Here is a 21629-nt window from a genome sequence, read left to right as displayed (position 1 = left end):
TTTTATATTTCTGTCAACTTTTACTTCACTACTTTTTTGAAAAAAATTCTATACTTTTACTCCGATACATTTTCTGTTCAGCATTTTCGTTACTTACTAAAAAAAAAACCTGCGTCCAAATTTGCGGTAAAGGAAGTTTGTGGTTAGTGATGACTTTAGGCCATGTCCACACGTAGCTGGGGATTTTTAAAAACAGAGATTTTTCAACTTCGTTTTTTTCTTAAATTCTGTCCACACGACCTACGTGTTAAAAATATCTTTGTCCACATGAAAACACAACAAGCCCTGTTAAGTGCTGTCAGGAGCCTAGCCAATCAGAAGACAAAACTTTATTACCGGTTCCGGAAGTTTAACAACAATGGTGCGTCACTTGAAAGCGATGCCCTTGACGAATTTTATTGTAGAACATAGAAGTCGGACCGGGTCTCGTCCAAAACCGCCATCGCTCTGTGTGTGTTGTGGGAGTTCTGTATGCAGCAGCAGTGAGCTCCATATTACATTCCGACCCTCTGTTCTTGACTGTAATGTGTGAGTAACTGCACGTGTATGTGCATGCATGTAAAAAGTCCAGTAAACAACGTTAACACAGTCAGTAGTTCACGTAAGTCTGCTATTGCACAAAATATCTTCGTAAACAAAGCTGACATCAAATCAAGGAGACCGGCTCACAGACAATGACATCAATTCGTCAGAATCTCCGTTTCCCCTGTCCACACAACACCACTGAAAATGGAGAGTTTTGGAAAATCTTCACTTTGGAAGGAGTTTTCCAAAAGCTTCGTTTTCACCGAACTCAAACTGCATTAGCATGTGGACGAAAGGTCAAAACACAGAGAAAAATCTCCCTTCTTAATAATCCCCGGGTACGAGTGGACATGGCCTTAGTTACAAGCTCACAGGTATGGAGACACTGATACTGTACACTTCATTACAATACAGTTCTAAAGGCCTCTACTTTCTATCATACAAGTCTTATTTTTTTGGTGCTGCACTTATTGAGAAGTTTAAGAAAGAAAGCAATACAGAATAAAATTCATAATTCTCCAAATTATTACAGTCTTTCTTTTTTTATTAATTTACTTCTACTTTTACTTTTCATACTCGAATACATTCATAAAAATACTGCTTTTGATACTTAAGTACAGTTTATTTCAGATACTTTAAGACTTTTACTCAAGTAGAATTATAATGATTGACTAACTTTTATTTGAGTTATTTTATAACACAATACCTGTACTTTTACTCAAGTGTGGCTTTTGGGTACTTTATACACCACTGATCATTATTAATAAAGACTTTTTGTGAGCTGCAGAAGTGTAGCATAAATATAAGAGTTATAAACGCTGAGATTCTGTTTTTTAAAATGAAAAACAGTTGTTTAATAAAGATGGGATGGGGGAGCACTTCTCCTAAGGGACGGTTTTAAACATGACTTAAATGATTATAAATATCTTAACCTAAAATAAAGAGCAGTGTTTGTGTAGCTGTGGATTAACACAACTCTAATTAACACAACTCTAATTAACAAAACTCTAATTAACACAACTCAAATTAACAGAACTCTAATTTACTCTCATTATTAAATAATAATAAGGCAAACAGGCCTGATTTTATTTCCATAATCTCTTCAGATATGAGGCAGTTATCACACACACACACACGCTACACACACACACACTACATTAGCACAACACACTGTACACTAACACTACACTAACACTACACACTACAATAACACTACACACTACACTAACACAACACACTGTACACTACACACTACACACTACACTAACCGCCATTAGGATGCCGCCATTCAGCTAGCCGGGCTAACCGTGTTTCGTGCCGACAGGAATGCAGCTCTGTGCAGTAAGACTCGCGGTGGCGGTGTGTGTGTTTACATCAACACGGAATGGTGTAAGGACTCTGCTTGTCTCTAGTTACTGTTCATTGCTAGTGGATGTTAGATGCAGACCTTTTTATTTGCCCCGGGAATTCACCACCACTTTCATTATCGGAGTGTACATTCCACCCAGCGCTAATGCTAAGGAGGCTCTGTGTGAGCTGTACGGAGCTATTAGCGAGCTGCAGAATGCTCACCCCGACGGACTGTTTATCATTGCCGGAGATTTCAATCATGTAAGTCTCAGAACAGTGCTCCCTAAATTCCATCAGTATGTGGACTTTGCTACGAGAGGGGCGAACACGCTGGATCTTGTTTACACAAACATTCCCGGCGCGTATCGTGCGGAGCCCCGCCCCCACCTCGGCTACTCAGACCACATCTCTGTTATGTTGATTCCAGCATACAGACCACTCGTCAGACCGCTCTAAACCGGTTCTGAAACAGGTTAAAACCTGGCCAGCAGGAGCCATCTCTGCTCTTCAGGACTGTTTTGAGTGCACTGACTGGGACATGTTTAGGGAGGCTGCAACCAACGGCGACTCTATTGACTTGGAGGAATACACGGCATCAGTGACCGGCTACATCAGGAAATGCATCAATGACGTGACTGTCTCCAAGACCATCACAACACGCCCCAACCAGAAGCCGTGGATGACTGCGAAAGTGCGTGCTTTCCTGAAATCAAGAGACTCTGCCTTCAGATCAGGGGACAGGGCGGCCTTGAAAACAGCAAGGGCCAAACTGTCCCGAGCGATCAGAGAGGCGAAGTGTGCACACGCCCAGAGAATCCACGGCCACTTCCAGAACAGCAGAGACTCCCGGCGCATGTGGCAGGGCATTCAGGTGATCACCAGCTACAGGACAACTTCACCTGCCTGTGACAGTGATGCCTCCCTTCCAGATGCGCTGAACGACTTCTACGCTTGGTTTGAGGCACAGAACAACACAACAGTGAGGAAGACCATTCCTCCTCCTAACAACCAGGTGCTCTGTCTCACCACGGCTGACGTGAAGAGAACTCTATGCAGAGTTAACCCACGGAAGTCCGCTGGACCAGACAACATTCCTGGCAGAGTTCTCAGGGAGTGTGCAGAGCAGCTAGCAGATGTCTTCACTGACATCTTCAACATCTCGCTGAGCAGCTCCATCATCCCTACGTGCCTCAAGACAACGACCATCGTCCCTGTGCCAAAGAAGTCCACGGTTTCCTGCCTCAATGACTACCGTCCCGTCACACTCACACCAATCGTGATGAAATGCTTCGAGAGGCTCGTCATGAGGCACATCAAGTCACAGCTACCACCCTTGCTGGACCCCTTGCAGTTTGCGTATCATCCTAACCGCTCCACGGACGACGCCATCACCACAACCCTCCATCTGGCCCTCACACACCTGGACTGCAAAGACTCCTACGTTCGAATGCTGTTCATAGATTTCAGTTCAGCATTCAACACAATCATCCCTCAGCAGCTGATTAAGAAGCTGAGTCTCCTGGGCCTGAACACCTCTCTCTGCAACTGGATCCTGGATTTCCTGACTGGGAGACCTCAGTCAGTCCGGATCGGGAGCAGTATCTCCAGCACCACCACACTGAGCACTGGAGCACCTCAGGGCTGTGTGCTCAGTCCATTGCTGTTCACTCTGCTGACTCACGACTGTGCAGCAATGCACAGCTCCAACCACATCATCAAGTTCTCCGATGACACGACCGTGGTGGGTCTCATCAACAAGAACGACGAGTCAGCATACAGAGAGGAGGTGCAACATCTAACAGCCTGGTGCAGAGCCAACAACCTCTCCCTGAACGTCGACAAGACCAAAGAGATGGTTGTTGACTTCAGGAGAGCACAGAGTGACCATTCTCCACTGTCCATCGACGGATCCTCTGTGGAGATCGTCAAGAGCATCAAATTCCTTGGTGTCCATCTGGCGGAGAACTTCACCTGGTCACTCAACACCAGCTCCATCACCAAGAAAGCCCAGCAGCGCCTCTACTTCCTGAGGAGGCTGAGGAAAGCCCATCTCCCTTCCCCCATCCTGACTGTGTTCTACAGAGGGACCATCGAGAGCGTCCTGAGCAGCTGCATCACTGCCTGGTTTGGGAACTGCACCGTCTCAGATCGCAAGACCCTTCAGGGGATAGTGAGGACAGCTGAGAAGATCATCAGAGTCTCTCTTCCCTCTATCACAGACATTTACTCCACATGCTGCATCCACAAAGCTAACAGCATTGTGGCTGACCCCACACACCCCTCACACACACTCTTACACACCCCACACACCCCTCACACACACTCTTACACACCCCACACACCCCTCACACACACTCTTACACACCCCTCACACACACTCTTACACCCCTCACACACACTCTTCACCCTCCTGCCATCTGGAAAGAGGTACCGGAGCATTCGGGCCCTCAAAACCAGACTGTGTAACAGTTTCTTTCCTCAAGCCATTAGGCTCCTCAACACCCGGGACTGAACTGTTCTACACTCTCTCACACACACACACACACACACACTCTCACTCAGGACTGAACTGTATACTAACTCTCTGTCTCTCTCACACACAGATACACACACTCTCTCTTGACTGTGTGGACGCACACACACACACAATTTATATTGTTCATTACTTACTGCACTACCTCTACCTGTCATCCGCTGCTATAGTTATATTTATGTTTATTCTATTTGCACTACCTCAACCGCTGCTGTGTATTTTTGCACAATATTTTTGCACAATACTTTTTTTTTTTTACATCATTTCACTTTATCTATTTTATTTCACTTACATTCCAGTACACGTTCTTTTATTTCTTTTCAGCGCTAAGTGTCCTGTGTTCTTTTGTGTTGTCTTTCTTGTATTTATTGTCTTTTTTGCACTGTCTTGTCTATGCTCTGTTTGCACCTAGCTGCACACTGTGCACTTTATGTGGCTAAGACAAACTTCTGTCCTAGCTCTGTGGTGTTGTTTGTTGTTTTGTATTGAACTTGTTGTTGTATGTTTATGTAGCACCAGGTCCTGGAGAAACACTGTTTCATTTCACTATGTACTGCGTCAGATATATGTGGGGGAAATGACAATAAAAGCTTCTTGAATCTTGAATCTTGAATCTTGAACATCGGGAAATGCATCGATGACGTGACCGTCTCCAAGACCATCACCACACGCTCCAACCAGAAGCCGTGGATGACTGCAAAGGTGTGTGCACTGCTAAGATCCAGAGACTCTGCCTTCAGAGCTGGAGACAAGAACAGCACATGCTAAACTGCCATTAGAGAGGCAAAGCGTGCACACTCCCAGAGAATTCACGGCCACTTCCAGAGCAGTGGCGACACTCGGCGCATGTGGCAAGGCATCCAGTCCATCACCAACTACAGGCCAGCTCCACCTGCCTGTGACAGTGATGCCTCCCTTCCAAATGTGCTGAACAGCTTCTGCGCTCGGTTTGAGGCATGTAACGACATGACAGCGAGGAAGACCATCCCTTCTTCAGAGGACGAGGTGCTCTGTCTCACGTCTGACATGAGGAAAACTCTACGCAGAGTTAACCCACAGAAAGCTGCTGGACCAGACAACATACCTGGCAGAGTGCTCAGGGAGTGTGCAGAACAGCTAGTAGATGTCTTCACGGACATCTTCAAGATCTCCCTGAGCAGCACCGGCGTCCCAACCTCCCTAAAGTCTACCACCATCATCCCAGTGCCGAAGAAGTCTCCAGTGTCCTGTCTCAATGACTACCGTCCCGTTGCACTCACACCATCATCATGAAGTGCTTCGAGAGGCTCGTCATGAGGCACATTAAGAATCTGCTGCCACTTTCACTCGACCCCATGCAGTTTGCGTATCATCCAAATCACTCCACAGATGATGCCATCACCACAACCCTCCATCTGGCCCTCACACACCTGGACAATAAAGACACTTACCTACGAATGCTGTTCATTGACTTCAGTTCAGCATTCAACACAATCATTCCTCAGCACCTGATCAAGAAGCTGAGTCTGCTGGGCCTGAACACCTCCCTCTGCAATTGGATCCTGGATTTCCTGACTGGGAGACCTCAGTCAGTCCGGATCGGGAACAGCATCTCCAGCACCACCACACTGAACACTGGAGCTCCTCAGGGCTGTGTGCCCAGTCCACTGCTGTTCACTCTGCTGACTCACGACTGTGCAGCAATGCACAGCTCCAACCACATCATCAAGTTCTCCGATGACACGACCGTGGTGGGTCTCATCAGTAAGAACGACGAGTCAGCGTACAGAGAGGAGGTGTAGCAGCTAACAGCTTGGTGTAAAGTCAATAACCTGTCTCTGAATGTTGACAAGACTAAAGAGATGGTTGTTCACTTCAGGAGAGCAAAGAGTGACCATTCTCCACTGAACATCGATGGGTCCATCATGGAGATCGTCAAGAGCACCAAATTCCTTGGTGTTCACCTGGCGGAGGACCTCACCTGGTCACTCAACTCCAGCTCCATCATCAGGAAAGCCCAGCAGCATCTCTACTTCCTGTGAAGGCTGAGGAAGGCTCATCTTCCACCTCCCTTCCTGACCACCTTCTACAGAGGGACCATGGAGAGCGTCCTGAGCAGCTGCATCACTGCCTGGTTTGGGAACTGCACCGTCTCGGATCACAAGACCCTTCAGGGGATAGTGAGGACAGCTGAGAAGATCATTGGAGTCTCTCTTCACTCTATCACAGACATTTACTCCACACACTGCATCCGCAAAGCTAACAGCATTGTGACTGACCCCACACACCCCTCACACACACTCTTACACACCCCACACACCCCTCACACACACTCTTACACACCCCACACACCCCTCACACACACTCTTACACACCCCACACACCCCTCACACACACTCTTACACACCCCACACACACACTCTTACACACCCCTCACACACACTCTTACACACCCCACACACCCCTCACACACACTCTTACACACCCCACACACACACTCTTACACACCCCTCACACACACTCTTACACACCCCACACACACACTCTTACACACCCCACACACCCCTCACACACACTCTTACACACCCCACACACCCCTCACACACACTCTTACACACCCCACACACCCCTCACACACACTCTTACACACCCCTCACACACACTCTTACACACCCCACACACTCCTCACACACACTCTTACACACCCCACACACCCCTCACACACACTCTTACACACCCCACACACCCCTCACACACACTCTTACACACCCCTCACACACACTCTTACACACCCCACACACCCCTCACACACACTCTTACACACCCCACACACCCCTCACACACACTCTTCACCCTTCTGCCATCCGGAAAGAGGTACCGAAGCATCCAGACCCGCACAACCAGACTGTTAAACAGTTTCTTCCCTCAGGCAATCAGGTATCTCAACAGAGAACTGAGCTGAACTGGACATACGCACACACACACACACACACACACACACACACACTCACACACACGTACAACCAAGATCTGATCTCAACAGGAGAACTGAACTGTGCTGGACATGTACTCAAACACACATACATAACACACATGCACAAAAGCTGAGAACTGTGTTCCAAGAAGAATTGAACTGTGCTGGACACACACACACACATTTTATATTAATCCTGTTTACATGTGTCACTTTAATATTTGCACTCACTGTATACACTGCTATCTGCACAAAAGTCGGCCTATATGTTGTTTGTCTGCACTGTCCTGTCTCGTCTTCCTGTGCGCTTCTGTTGTATGTCTAGTTTATTTATTGCACCTTAAGTATAGTTTAGTCTTTATCTCTATGTTTGTCTGCGTCTCTGTACTTTGTCTGTGTTCTGTGTAGCACCTCTGGTCTAGGAGGAACGTTGTTTCACTTCACTGTGTACTGCATCTGATATATATGGTTGAAGTGACAATAAAGCTTCTTTGACTTTGTACACTACACACTACACTAACACAACACACAGTACACTACACTAACACAACACACAGTACACTACACTAACACAACACACAGTACACTACACTAACACAACACACTACACTAACACAACACACAGTACACTACACTAACACTACACACTACACTAACACAACACACTACACTAACACAACACACAGTACACTACACTAACACTACACACTACACTAACACTACACACTACACTAACACAACACACTACACTACACACTACACTAACACAACACACAGTACACTACACTAACACAACACACTACACTAACACAACACACAGTACACTACACTAACACTACACACTACACTAACACAACACACTACACTAACACAACACACAGTACACTACACTAACACTACACACTACACTAACACAACACACAGTACACTACACTAACACAACACACAGTACACTACACTAACACAACACACTACACTAACACAACACACAGTACACTACACTAACACTACACACTACACTAACACTACACACTACACTAACACAACACACTACACTAACACAACACACAGTACACTACACTAACACTACACACTACACTAACACAACACACAGTACACTACACTAACACTACACACTACACTAACACAACACACAGTACACTACACTAACACTACACACTACACTAACACTACACACTACACTAACACAACACACTACACTAACACAACACACAGTACACTACACTAACACTACACACTACACTAACACAACACACTACACTAACACAACACACAGTACACTACACTAACACTACACACTACACTAACACTACACACTACACTAACACAACACACAGTACACTACACTAACACAACACACTACACTAACACAACACACAGTACACTACACTAACACAACACACTACACTAACACAACACACTACACTAACACAACACACTACACTAACACAACACACAGTACACTACACTAACACTACACACTACACTAACACAACACACAGTACACTACACTAACACTACACACTACACTAACACAACACACAGTACACTACACTAACACAACACACTACACTAACACAACACACAGTACACTACACTAACACTACACACTACACTAACACAACACACTACACTAACACAACACACAGTACACTACACTAACACAACACACAGTACACTACACTAACACAACACACTACACTAACACAACACACAGTACACTACACTAACACTACACACTACACTAACACTACACACTACACTAACACAACACACTACACTAACACAACACACAGTACACTACACTAACACTACACACTACACTAACACAACACACAGTACACTACACTAACACTACACACTACACTAACACAACACACAGTACACTACACTAACACTACACACTACACTAACACAACACACAGTACACTACACTAACACTACACACTACACTAACACTACACACTACACTAACACAACACACTACACTAACACAACACACAGTACACTACACTAACACTACACACTAACACAACACAACACACAGTACACTACACTAACACAACACACTACACTAACACAACACACAGTACACTACACTAACACTACACACTAACACAACACACAGTACACTACACTAACACTACACACTAACACAACACACAGTACACTACACTAACACTACACACTAACACAACACACAGTACACTACACTAACACAACACACTACACTAACACAACACACAGTACACTACACTAACACAACACACTACACTAACACAACACACAGTACACTACACTAACACAACACACAGTACACTACACTAACACAACACACTACACTAACACAACACACTACACTAACACAACACACAGTACACTACACTAACACAACACACTACACTAACACAACACACAGTACACTACACTAACACTACACACTACACTAACACAACACACTACACTAACACAACACACAGTACACTACACTAACACAACACACTACACTAACACAACACACAGTACACTACACTAACACTACACACTACACTAACACAACACACTACACTAACACAACACACAGTACACTACACTAACACAACACACTACACTAACACAACACACAGTACACTACACTAACACTACACACTACACTAACACAACACACAGTACACTACACTAACACAACACACTACACTAACACAACACACAGTACACTACACTAACACTACACACTACACTAACACAACACACAGTACACTACACTAACACTACACTAACACTACACTAACACTACACTACACTAACACTACACTAACACTACACTAACACTACACTACTCTAACACTACACTACACTACACTACTCTAACACTACACTACACTAACACTACACTACACTAACACTACACTAACACTACACTACTCTAACACTACACTACACTACTCTAACACTACACTACACTACACTAACACTACACTACACTAACACTACACTACACTACACTAACACTACACTAACACTACACTACACTACACTACACTAACACTACACTAACACTACACTAACACTACACTACACTAACACTACACTAACACTACACTACACTAACACTACACTAACACTACACTACACTACACTACACTAACACTACACTAACACTACACTACACTAACACTACACTAACACTACACTACACTAACACTACACTAACACTACACTACACTAACACTACACTACACTAACACTACACTACACTACACTAACACTACACTAACACTACACTACACTACACTACACTAACACTACACTAACACTACACTACACTAACACTACACTAACACTACACTACACTAACACTACACTACACTAACACTACACTACACTACACTACACTACACTAACACTACACTAACACTACACTAACACTAACACTACACTACACTAACACTACACTAACACTACACTACACTACACTAACACTACACTACACTAACACTAACACTACACTAACACTACACTAACACTACACTACACTAACACTACACTACACTACACTACACTAACACTAACACTACACTAACACTACACTAACACTACACTACACTACACTACACTAACACTACACTAACACTACACTACACTACACTACACTAACACTACACTACACTACACTACACTACACTACACTAACACTACACTACACTACACTAACACTACACTACACTAACACTACACTACACTACACTACACTACACTACACTAACACTACACTACACTACACTACACTAACACTACACTACACTACACTACACTAACACTACACTACACTAACACTACACTAACACTACACTACACTAACACTACACTAACACTACACTAACACTACACTACACTAACACTACACTAACACTACACTACACTACACTAATACTACACTACACTACACTAATACTACACTAACACTACACTAACACTACACTACACTAACACTACACTACACTAATACTACACTAACACTACACTAACACTACACTACACTAACACTACACTAACACTACACTAACACTACACTAACACTACACTACACTACACTACACTACACTAACACTACACTACACTACACTAACACTAACACTACACTACACTACACTAACACTACACTACACTACACTACACTAACACTACACTACACTACACTACACTACACTAACACTACACTACACTACACTACACTACACTAACACTACACTACACTAACACTACACTACACTAACACTACACTACACTAACACTACACTACACTAACACTACACTACACTACACTACACTACACTACACTACACTAACACTACACTAACACTACACTACACTACACTACACTACACTAACACTACACTACACTAACACTACACTAACACTAACACTACACTAACACTAACACTAACACTACACTAACACTACACTACACTAACACTACACTAACACTACACTAACACTACACTACACTAACACTACACTACACTAACACTACACTAACACTACACTACACTACACTACACTACACTAACACTACACTAACACTACACTACACTAACACTACACTAACACTACACTACACTACACTACACTAACACTACACTACACTACACTACACTACACTACACTAACACTACACTACACTACACTACACTACACTACACTAACACTACACTACACTACACTACACTAACACTACACTACACTACACTACACTACACTAACACTACACTACACTACACTACACTAACACTACACTACACTAACACTACACTACACTACACTAACACTACACTACACTAACACTACACTACACTAACACTACACTAACACTACACTACACTAACACTACACTAACACTACACTACACTAACACTACACTACACTACACTAACACTACACTACACTAACACTACACTAACACTACACTACACTAACACTACACTACACTAACACTACACTAACACTACACTAACACTACACTAACACTACACTACACTACACTAACACTACACTACACTACACTACACTAACACTACACTAACACTACACTAACACTAACACTACACTAACACTAATACTGCACTAACACTACACTACACTACACTACACTACACTACACTACACTAACACTACACTACACTACACTAACACTACACTACACTAACACTACACTAACACTACACTACACTAACACTACACTACACTACACTAACACTACACTAACACTACACTACATTACACTAACACTACACTACACTACACTACACTAACACTACACTAACACTACACTACACTACATTACACTAACACTACACTACACTAACACTACACTACACTAACACTACACTACACTACACTACACTAACACTACACTAACACTACACTACACTACACTAACACTACACTAACACTACACTAACACTACACTAATACTGCACTAACACTACACTAACACTAACACTAATACTACACTACACTAACACTACACTACACTAACACTAACACTACACTACACTACACTACACTAACACTACACTACACTACACTAACACTACACTACACTACACTAACACTACACTAACACTACACTACACTACACTAACACTAACACTACACTACACTAACACTGCACTACACTAACACTACACTAACACTACACTACACTAACACTACACTAACACTAACACTACACTAACACTACACTAACACTACACTACACTAACACTACACTAACACTACACTAACACTACACTACACTAACACTACACTACACTACACTAACACTACACTACACTACACTAACACTACACTAACACTACACTACACTAATACTACAATAACACTACACTAACACTAACACTACACTAACACTACACTACACTAACACTACACTACACTACACTAACACTACACTAACACTACACTAACACTACACTACACTAACACTACACTAATACTACACTAACACTACACTAACACTACACTACACTAACACTACACTAACACTACACTACACTACACTACACTAACACTACACTAACACTAACACTACACTACACTACACTACACTAACACTACACTAACACTAACACTACACTACACTAACACTACACTACACTACACTAACACTACACTACACTAACACTAACACTACACTACACTAACACTACACTACACTAACACTACACTACACTAACACTAACACTACACTAACACTACACTACACTAACACTACACTAACACTACACTACACTAACACTACACTACACTACACTAACACTACACTACACTAACACTACACTAACACTAACACTACACTACACTACACTACACTAACACTACACTACACTAACACTACACTACACTAACACTACACTACACTAATACTACACTAACACTACACTAACACTACACTACACTAACACTACACTAACACTACACTACACTAACACTACACTACACTAATACTACACTAACACTACACTAACACTACACTAACACTACACTACACTAACACTACACTACACTAACACTACACTAACACTACACTACACTAACACTACACTAACACTACACTAACACTACACTACACTAACACTACACTAACACTACACTACACTACACTAACACTACACTACACTACACTACACTACACTACACTAACACTACACTACACTAACACTACACTACACTAACACTACACTAACACTACACTACACTAACACTACACTACACTAATACTACACTAACACTACACTAACACTACACTACACTAACACTACACTACACTAATACTACACTACACTACACTAACACTACACTACACTAACACTACACTAACACTACACTACACTAACACTACACTACACTAATACTACACTAACACTACACTAACACTACACTACACTACACTACACTACACTAACACTACACTAACACTACACTACACTAACACTACACTACACTAACACTACACTAACACTACACTACACTAACACTACACTAACACTACACTACACTAACACTACACTACACTACACTAATACTACACTAACACTACACTACACTACACTACACTACACTACACTAACACTACACTAACACTACACTACACTAACACTACACTACACTAACACTACACTAACACTACACTACACTACACTAACACTACACTACACTAACACTACACTAACACTACACTAACACTACACTACACTAACACTACACTACACTAATACTACACTAACACTACACTACACTACACTACACTAACACTACACTACACTACACTAACACTACACTACACTAACACTACACTAACACTAACACTACACTAACACTACATTACACTACACTAACACTACACTAACACTAACACTACACTACACTACACTACACTACACTACACTAACACTACACTACACTAACACTACACTACACTAACACTACACTAACACTACACTACACTACACTACACTAACACTACACTACACTACACTACACTAACACTACACTACACTACACTACACTAACACTACACTACACTAATACTACACTAACACTACACTAACACTACACTACACTAACACTACACTACACTACACTACACTAACACTACACTACACTAACACTACACTAACACTACACTAACACTACACTACACTAACACTACACTACACTAACACTACACTACACTACACTAACACTACACTAACACTACACTACACTAACACTACACTAACACTACACTACACTAACACTACACTACACTACACTACACTACACTACACTACACTACACTAACACTACACTAACACTACACTACACTAACACTACACTAACACTACACTACACTAACACTACACTAACACTACACTACACTAACACTACACTAACACTACACTACACTAACACTACACTACACTAACACTACACTAACACTAACACTACACTAACACTACACTACACTAACACTACACTACACTACACTACACTAACACTACACTACACTATACTAACACTACACTAACACTACACTACACTACACTACACTAACACTACACTACACTAACACTACACTAACACTACACTACACTAACACTACACTACACTACACTAACACTACACTAACACTACACTACACTACACTAACACTACACTACACTACACTACACTAACACTACACTACACTACACTACACTAACACTACACTACACTAACACTACACTAACACTACACTAACACTACACTAACACTACACTACACTAACACTACACTACACTACACTACACTAACACTACACTACACTACACTAACACTACACTAACACTACACTAACACTACACTACACTAACACTACACTACACTACACTACACTAACACTACACTAACACTACACTAACACTACACTACACTAACACTACACTACACTACACTACACTAACACTACACTACACTAATACTACACTAACACTACACTAACACTACACTACACTAACACTACACTACACTAACACTACACTAACACTACACTACACTAACACTACACTACACTAATACTACACTAACACTACACTAACACTACACTACACTAACACTACACTACACTACACTACACTAACACTACACTAACACTACACTACACTAACACTACACTACACTAACACTACACTACACTAACACTACACTACACTAACACTACACTAACACTACACTACACTACACTACACTACACTAACACTACACTAACACTACACTACACTAACACTACACTAACACTACACTAACACTACACTACACTACACTAACACTACACTAACACTACACTACACTACACTAACACTACACTACACTAACACTACACTAACACTACACTACACTACACTAACACTACACTAACACTACACTACACTAACACTACACTAACACTACACTAACACTACACTACACTACACTACACTAACACTACACTAACACTACACTACACTAACACTACACTACACTAACACTACACTACACTAACACTACACTAACACTACACTACACTAACACTACACTAACACTACACTACACTACACTACACTAACACTACACTACACTAACACTACACTAACACTACACTAACACTACACTAACACTACACTACACTAACACTACACTAACACTACACTACACTAACACTACACTACACTAACACTACACTAACACTACACTACACTAACACTACACTACACTAACACTACACTAACACTACACTAACACTACACTACACTACACTACACTAACACTACACTACACTAACACTACACTACACTACACTACACTAACACTACACTAACACTACACTAACACTACACTACACTACACTAATACTACACTAACACTACACTAACACTACACTACACTACACTACACTACACTAATACTACACTAACACTACACTAACACTACACTAACACTACACTACACTAACACTACACTACACTAATACTACACTAACACTACACTACACTAACACTACACTACACTACACTACACTACACTACACTACACTACACTACACTAACACTACACTACACTACACTACACTACACTAACACTACACTACACTAACACTACACTAACACTACACTACACTAACACTACACTACACTACACTACACTAACACTACACTAACACTACACTACACTACACTAACACTACACTACACTACACTAACACTACACTAACACTACACTACACTAACACTACACTACACTAACACTACACTACACTACACTACACTACACTAACACTACACTAACACTACACTACACTACACTAACACTACACTAACACTACACTACACTACACTACACTACACTAACACTACACTACACTACACTACACTACACTACACTACACTAACACTACACTACACTACACTACACTAACACTACACTACACTAACACTACACTAACACTACACTACACTACACTACACTAACACTACACTACACTAACACTACACTACACTAACACTACACTAACACTACACTACACTACACTACACTAACACTACACTAACACTACACTAACACTACACTACACTACACTAACACTACACTACACTAACACTACACTACACTACACTACACTACACTAATACTACACTAACACTACACTACACTACACTACACTACACTACACTACACTAATACTACACTAACACTACACTAACACTACACTACACTACACTAATACTACACTAACACTACACTAACACTACACTACACTAACACTACACTACACTAACACTACACTAACACTACACTACACTACACTACACTACACTAACACTACACTACACTAACACTACACTAACACTACACTACACTAACACTACACTACACTACACTACACTAACACTACACTACACTACACTACACTACACTACACTACACTACACTACACTACACTAACACTACACTACACTAACACTACACTAACACTACACTACACTAACACTACACTAACACTACACTACACTATAACACTACACTACATTACACTGACACTACACTACACTACACTAACACTACACTACACTACACTACACTACACTACACTAACACTACACTAACACAACACTACACTACACTACACTACACTACACTACACTAACACTACACTACACTACACTAACACTACACTAACACTACCACTACACTAACACTACACTAACACTACACTACACTACACTAACACTACACTACACTACACTACACTACACTAACACTACACTACACTAACACTACACTACACTACACTACACTACACTAACACTACACTAACACTACACTAACACTACACTACACTACACTAACACTACACTACACTAACACTACACTACACTAACACTACACTAACACTACACTAACACTAACACTACACTACACTAACACTACACTAACACTACACTACACTAACACTACACTACACTACACTACACTAACACTACACTAACACTAACACTACACTACACTACACTACACTAACACTACACTACACTAACACTACACTACACTACACTACACTACACTACACTAACACTACACTACACTACACTACACTAACACTACACTACACTACACTACACTACACTACACTAACACTACACTACACTAACACTACACTACACTACACTACACTAACACTACACTACACTAACACTACACTACACTACACTACACTACATTACACTAACACTACACTAACACTACACTACACTAACACTACACTAACACTACACTACACTACACTAACACTACACTACACTAACACTACACTAACACTACACTACACTAACACTACACTACACTACACTACACTAACACTACACTACACTAACACTACACTAACACTACACTAACACTACACTACACTACACTACACTAACACTACACTACACTACACTACACTAACACTACACTAACACTACACTACACTACACTAACACTACACTACACTACACTACACTACACACTGTAGTTCCAATATGAATATACGATACTTTGACATGTGCCTTTGTGTAGTCACTAAACGTGTGTGTATTAATTTTGTAATTCAGACCTTAATAATGATGTTATTCTCTTTGTCTATCTGTGTGTGTGTGTGTGTGTGTGTGTGTGTGTGTGCCAGGAAAGGCCAGAGTTCTCAGAAGTTGTATCTAAACTTGAGGAGTGTTTGTGCAACATTGAGGTAATTTCTGATCTTCAGCATGTTTCTACTATACTTCATAGTATGAAGTACTGTTTAACACACAGTTCTCATGTACATTAATACATGGCCACGGTGAGTGTAATGACTGTGTGTGTGTGTGTGTGTGTGTGTGTGTGTGTGTGTATGTGTGTAGTTGATGTCTCCAGCCTCCAGTAACAGCAGTGGTTCTCTTTCTCCATCGGCGTCTTCAGACTGTTTGTTTGGTCGCATGAGTCCAGGCCGAAGTCACGTAGCTGCGCTGCGCTCACGCTTTGAACTGGAGTATGCACTGAACACCCGTACTGTGTGGAGGTATATAAACACACACACACACACATTCACTTACATACACAGGTCTGTATATTATGACACATTTCCTTTGTTTTTTGTCTAATATTATGAATTTACGCATTATTAATTACATATAGATGGACTTTTGCTTGGCCCCGCCCCTTGAGCCTTAATCACCTCCTGAAAACATTTTATTGTTTCATCCTCAGTAACTAATTTATTCAGTAAGTGTGTGAACAGACATTCAGGAGATGTGAGGAAACTGCAGAACCCGTAAGAAACCCACATTAACGTGAGGAGAATGTGTTTTATTAGGAAAATTCAATTAAAAATTCTCTCTCTCTCTCTCTCTCTCTCTCACTCTCACACACACATCACACACACAGCATACAATGGTTGCTGGGAGACAAAGGACTACAAAAAAAGAGGCATGACACTGTGTTCCGGCACTGTGTGTGTGTGTGTGTGTGTTTACACTGAGACACGGCTCCAGAGAGAGTGAAATTAAATACATCTCTTGTGCACTTTATGCAAAAGTGTTTGATTTAATTCATAAAGGGTTTACTTATTAATTTAAAACACAGGGAAGTTTCTCCACAGAAGAGAAGAAGAAGATTAAGAGACCATCTTGATGAGGCCCAGTGATAACTGGGAATAAACTGAAATACGGCTGGTCAGAAAGGACTGACTGACTTACTATTTTTTTTTTTTAAGCTAGAGGAAGCCAGTAAACTCAGAGCTAGCTTGAGAAAGAGAAGAAAAACCTTGGAAAAACAAGAATTTTCAGTAAAATCTTATTCTCAGTTCCAGACTCACCACGGAAAAAGTTAAGACTAAGTGTTTGAGTGAGCTGTAAGCGGCCCTTATACAGGCCAGTCACAGGTGCAGCTGGTCAGCTCTAATACCTGAGTGTCTGCTCTTTGTCTCCCTCTGGTGGACACACGGTGCAGTGACAGCCTTCTAACTACAATGTCTTTATGCCACTTTTAGTTTTAGCGAAATTATTATTTAATGTAAAAAAAGACAAAAAACTCTCTCTCTATGTGTGTGTGTGTGTGTGTGTGTGTGTGTGTATATATATGCAGCACAGCCCACTTATAAATTATGTTATAAGTTGTGTTAAAATATGAGCTTGATAAAGAGAACACACACAGAGTACAGTAAAGAATACAATGTTTATTAGTGTGTATTTGTTGTACAGTGTATGTGCATATGTATATGTGTGTATATACTGTGTGTGTGTTGTTGTTGTTCAACATGTTCTTGTTGTTTCTCTGCAGTTCTGGACGCCGTTCCTCTCAGGGTCTGTCTTTGGATGAGCTCAGGAGAAACATGCAGTTCCCCATCGACAGAAATGGTGTGTGTGTGTGTGTGTGTGTGTGTGTGTGTGTGAAAAATTGTGTGTGTGACAGTCTATGTTCTCTGTTGCAGGTTATGTATCAGATCCCATGAGCACCATGAGGTTCCACTCCAGCAGCAACACCAGCCTTGAGGATACCAGCTGATACACACACACACACACACTCTCTCTCTCACACACACACACATATAGATGATAGTAATGAATAAGGAAATATTGTGTGACAGTGTGTGTGTGTGTTTGTGTGCGAGAGATTTTGGTGTTTTAAGTTTAATCAAATCTATGAAATGAAATCAGTTTTTTGTGTTAATATTAAAAAAAAAATTGTGAATATTAATCACTTTTTAAATTTTATTTGCTTGTTAATTCTGAATGCAGAAATTAAAATCTAATATAAAACAACAAACAAAGATTAAACTGGAGGCACTGAAGTTTCCCTTTGAACTGTGTGTGTGTGTGTGTGTGAATTATTCAGTCAGTGTTCAGTGGTGTCCGATTTCTGCCTCAGCAGAACAGCGGAGAATAAACTGGTAAACTTCATGAACCAAAAATCATTCTAAATTCATTTTATTTTGTTGGTAAATAAACCGGAGCCTTCTGTTAAATCTGCTGAATATTTTCTTCTTTCTGGAAATTTCTTCAGATGGAGAAATAATGCAGAGCTGGAAGACCCGAGGAAGTCATCACATGATGAAGTAGCTAGCAGGCTAATTAATGCTAATTAAATAATAAAATAACATAATAGGAATCTGTAAAAGTTTGTATGCTAGCTAGCTAGCAGAACAAATATACATTGCAAGATCTAATAACACAC

At 41.2% G+C, this 21629-nt stretch overlaps 1 protein-coding gene across 1 annotated transcript in view; it reads left to right on the top strand.

Annotated features, from left to right (window-relative positions):
* The window catches only part of tnni3k (TNNI3 interacting kinase), a 38681-nt gene extending 17289 nt beyond the window's left edge, over positions 1 to 21392 (top strand). The window contains exons 22-25 of the mRNA XM_058390515.1: positions 19105 to 19164; positions 19319 to 19476; positions 20736 to 20812; positions 20887 to 21392. Of these exons, the coding sequence (XP_058246498.1) occupies positions 19105 to 19164; positions 19319 to 19476; positions 20736 to 20812; positions 20887 to 20960 (369 nt within the window). The 3' untranslated portion in view covers positions 20961 to 21392. The remainder of the gene's footprint in view (positions 1 to 19104; positions 19165 to 19318; positions 19477 to 20735; positions 20813 to 20886) is intronic.
* The last annotated feature ends 237 nt before the right edge of the window (positions 21393 to 21629 follow it).

Source organism: Hemibagrus wyckioides, linkage group LG05 (genome assembly GCF_019097595.1).
Source record: "Hemibagrus wyckioides isolate EC202008001 linkage group LG05, SWU_Hwy_1.0, whole genome shotgun sequence".
Classification (NCBI taxonomy): domain Eukaryota; kingdom Metazoa; phylum Chordata; class Actinopteri; order Siluriformes; family Bagridae; genus Hemibagrus; species Hemibagrus wyckioides.
This window is presented reverse-complemented; position numbering and strand designations above follow the sequence as displayed.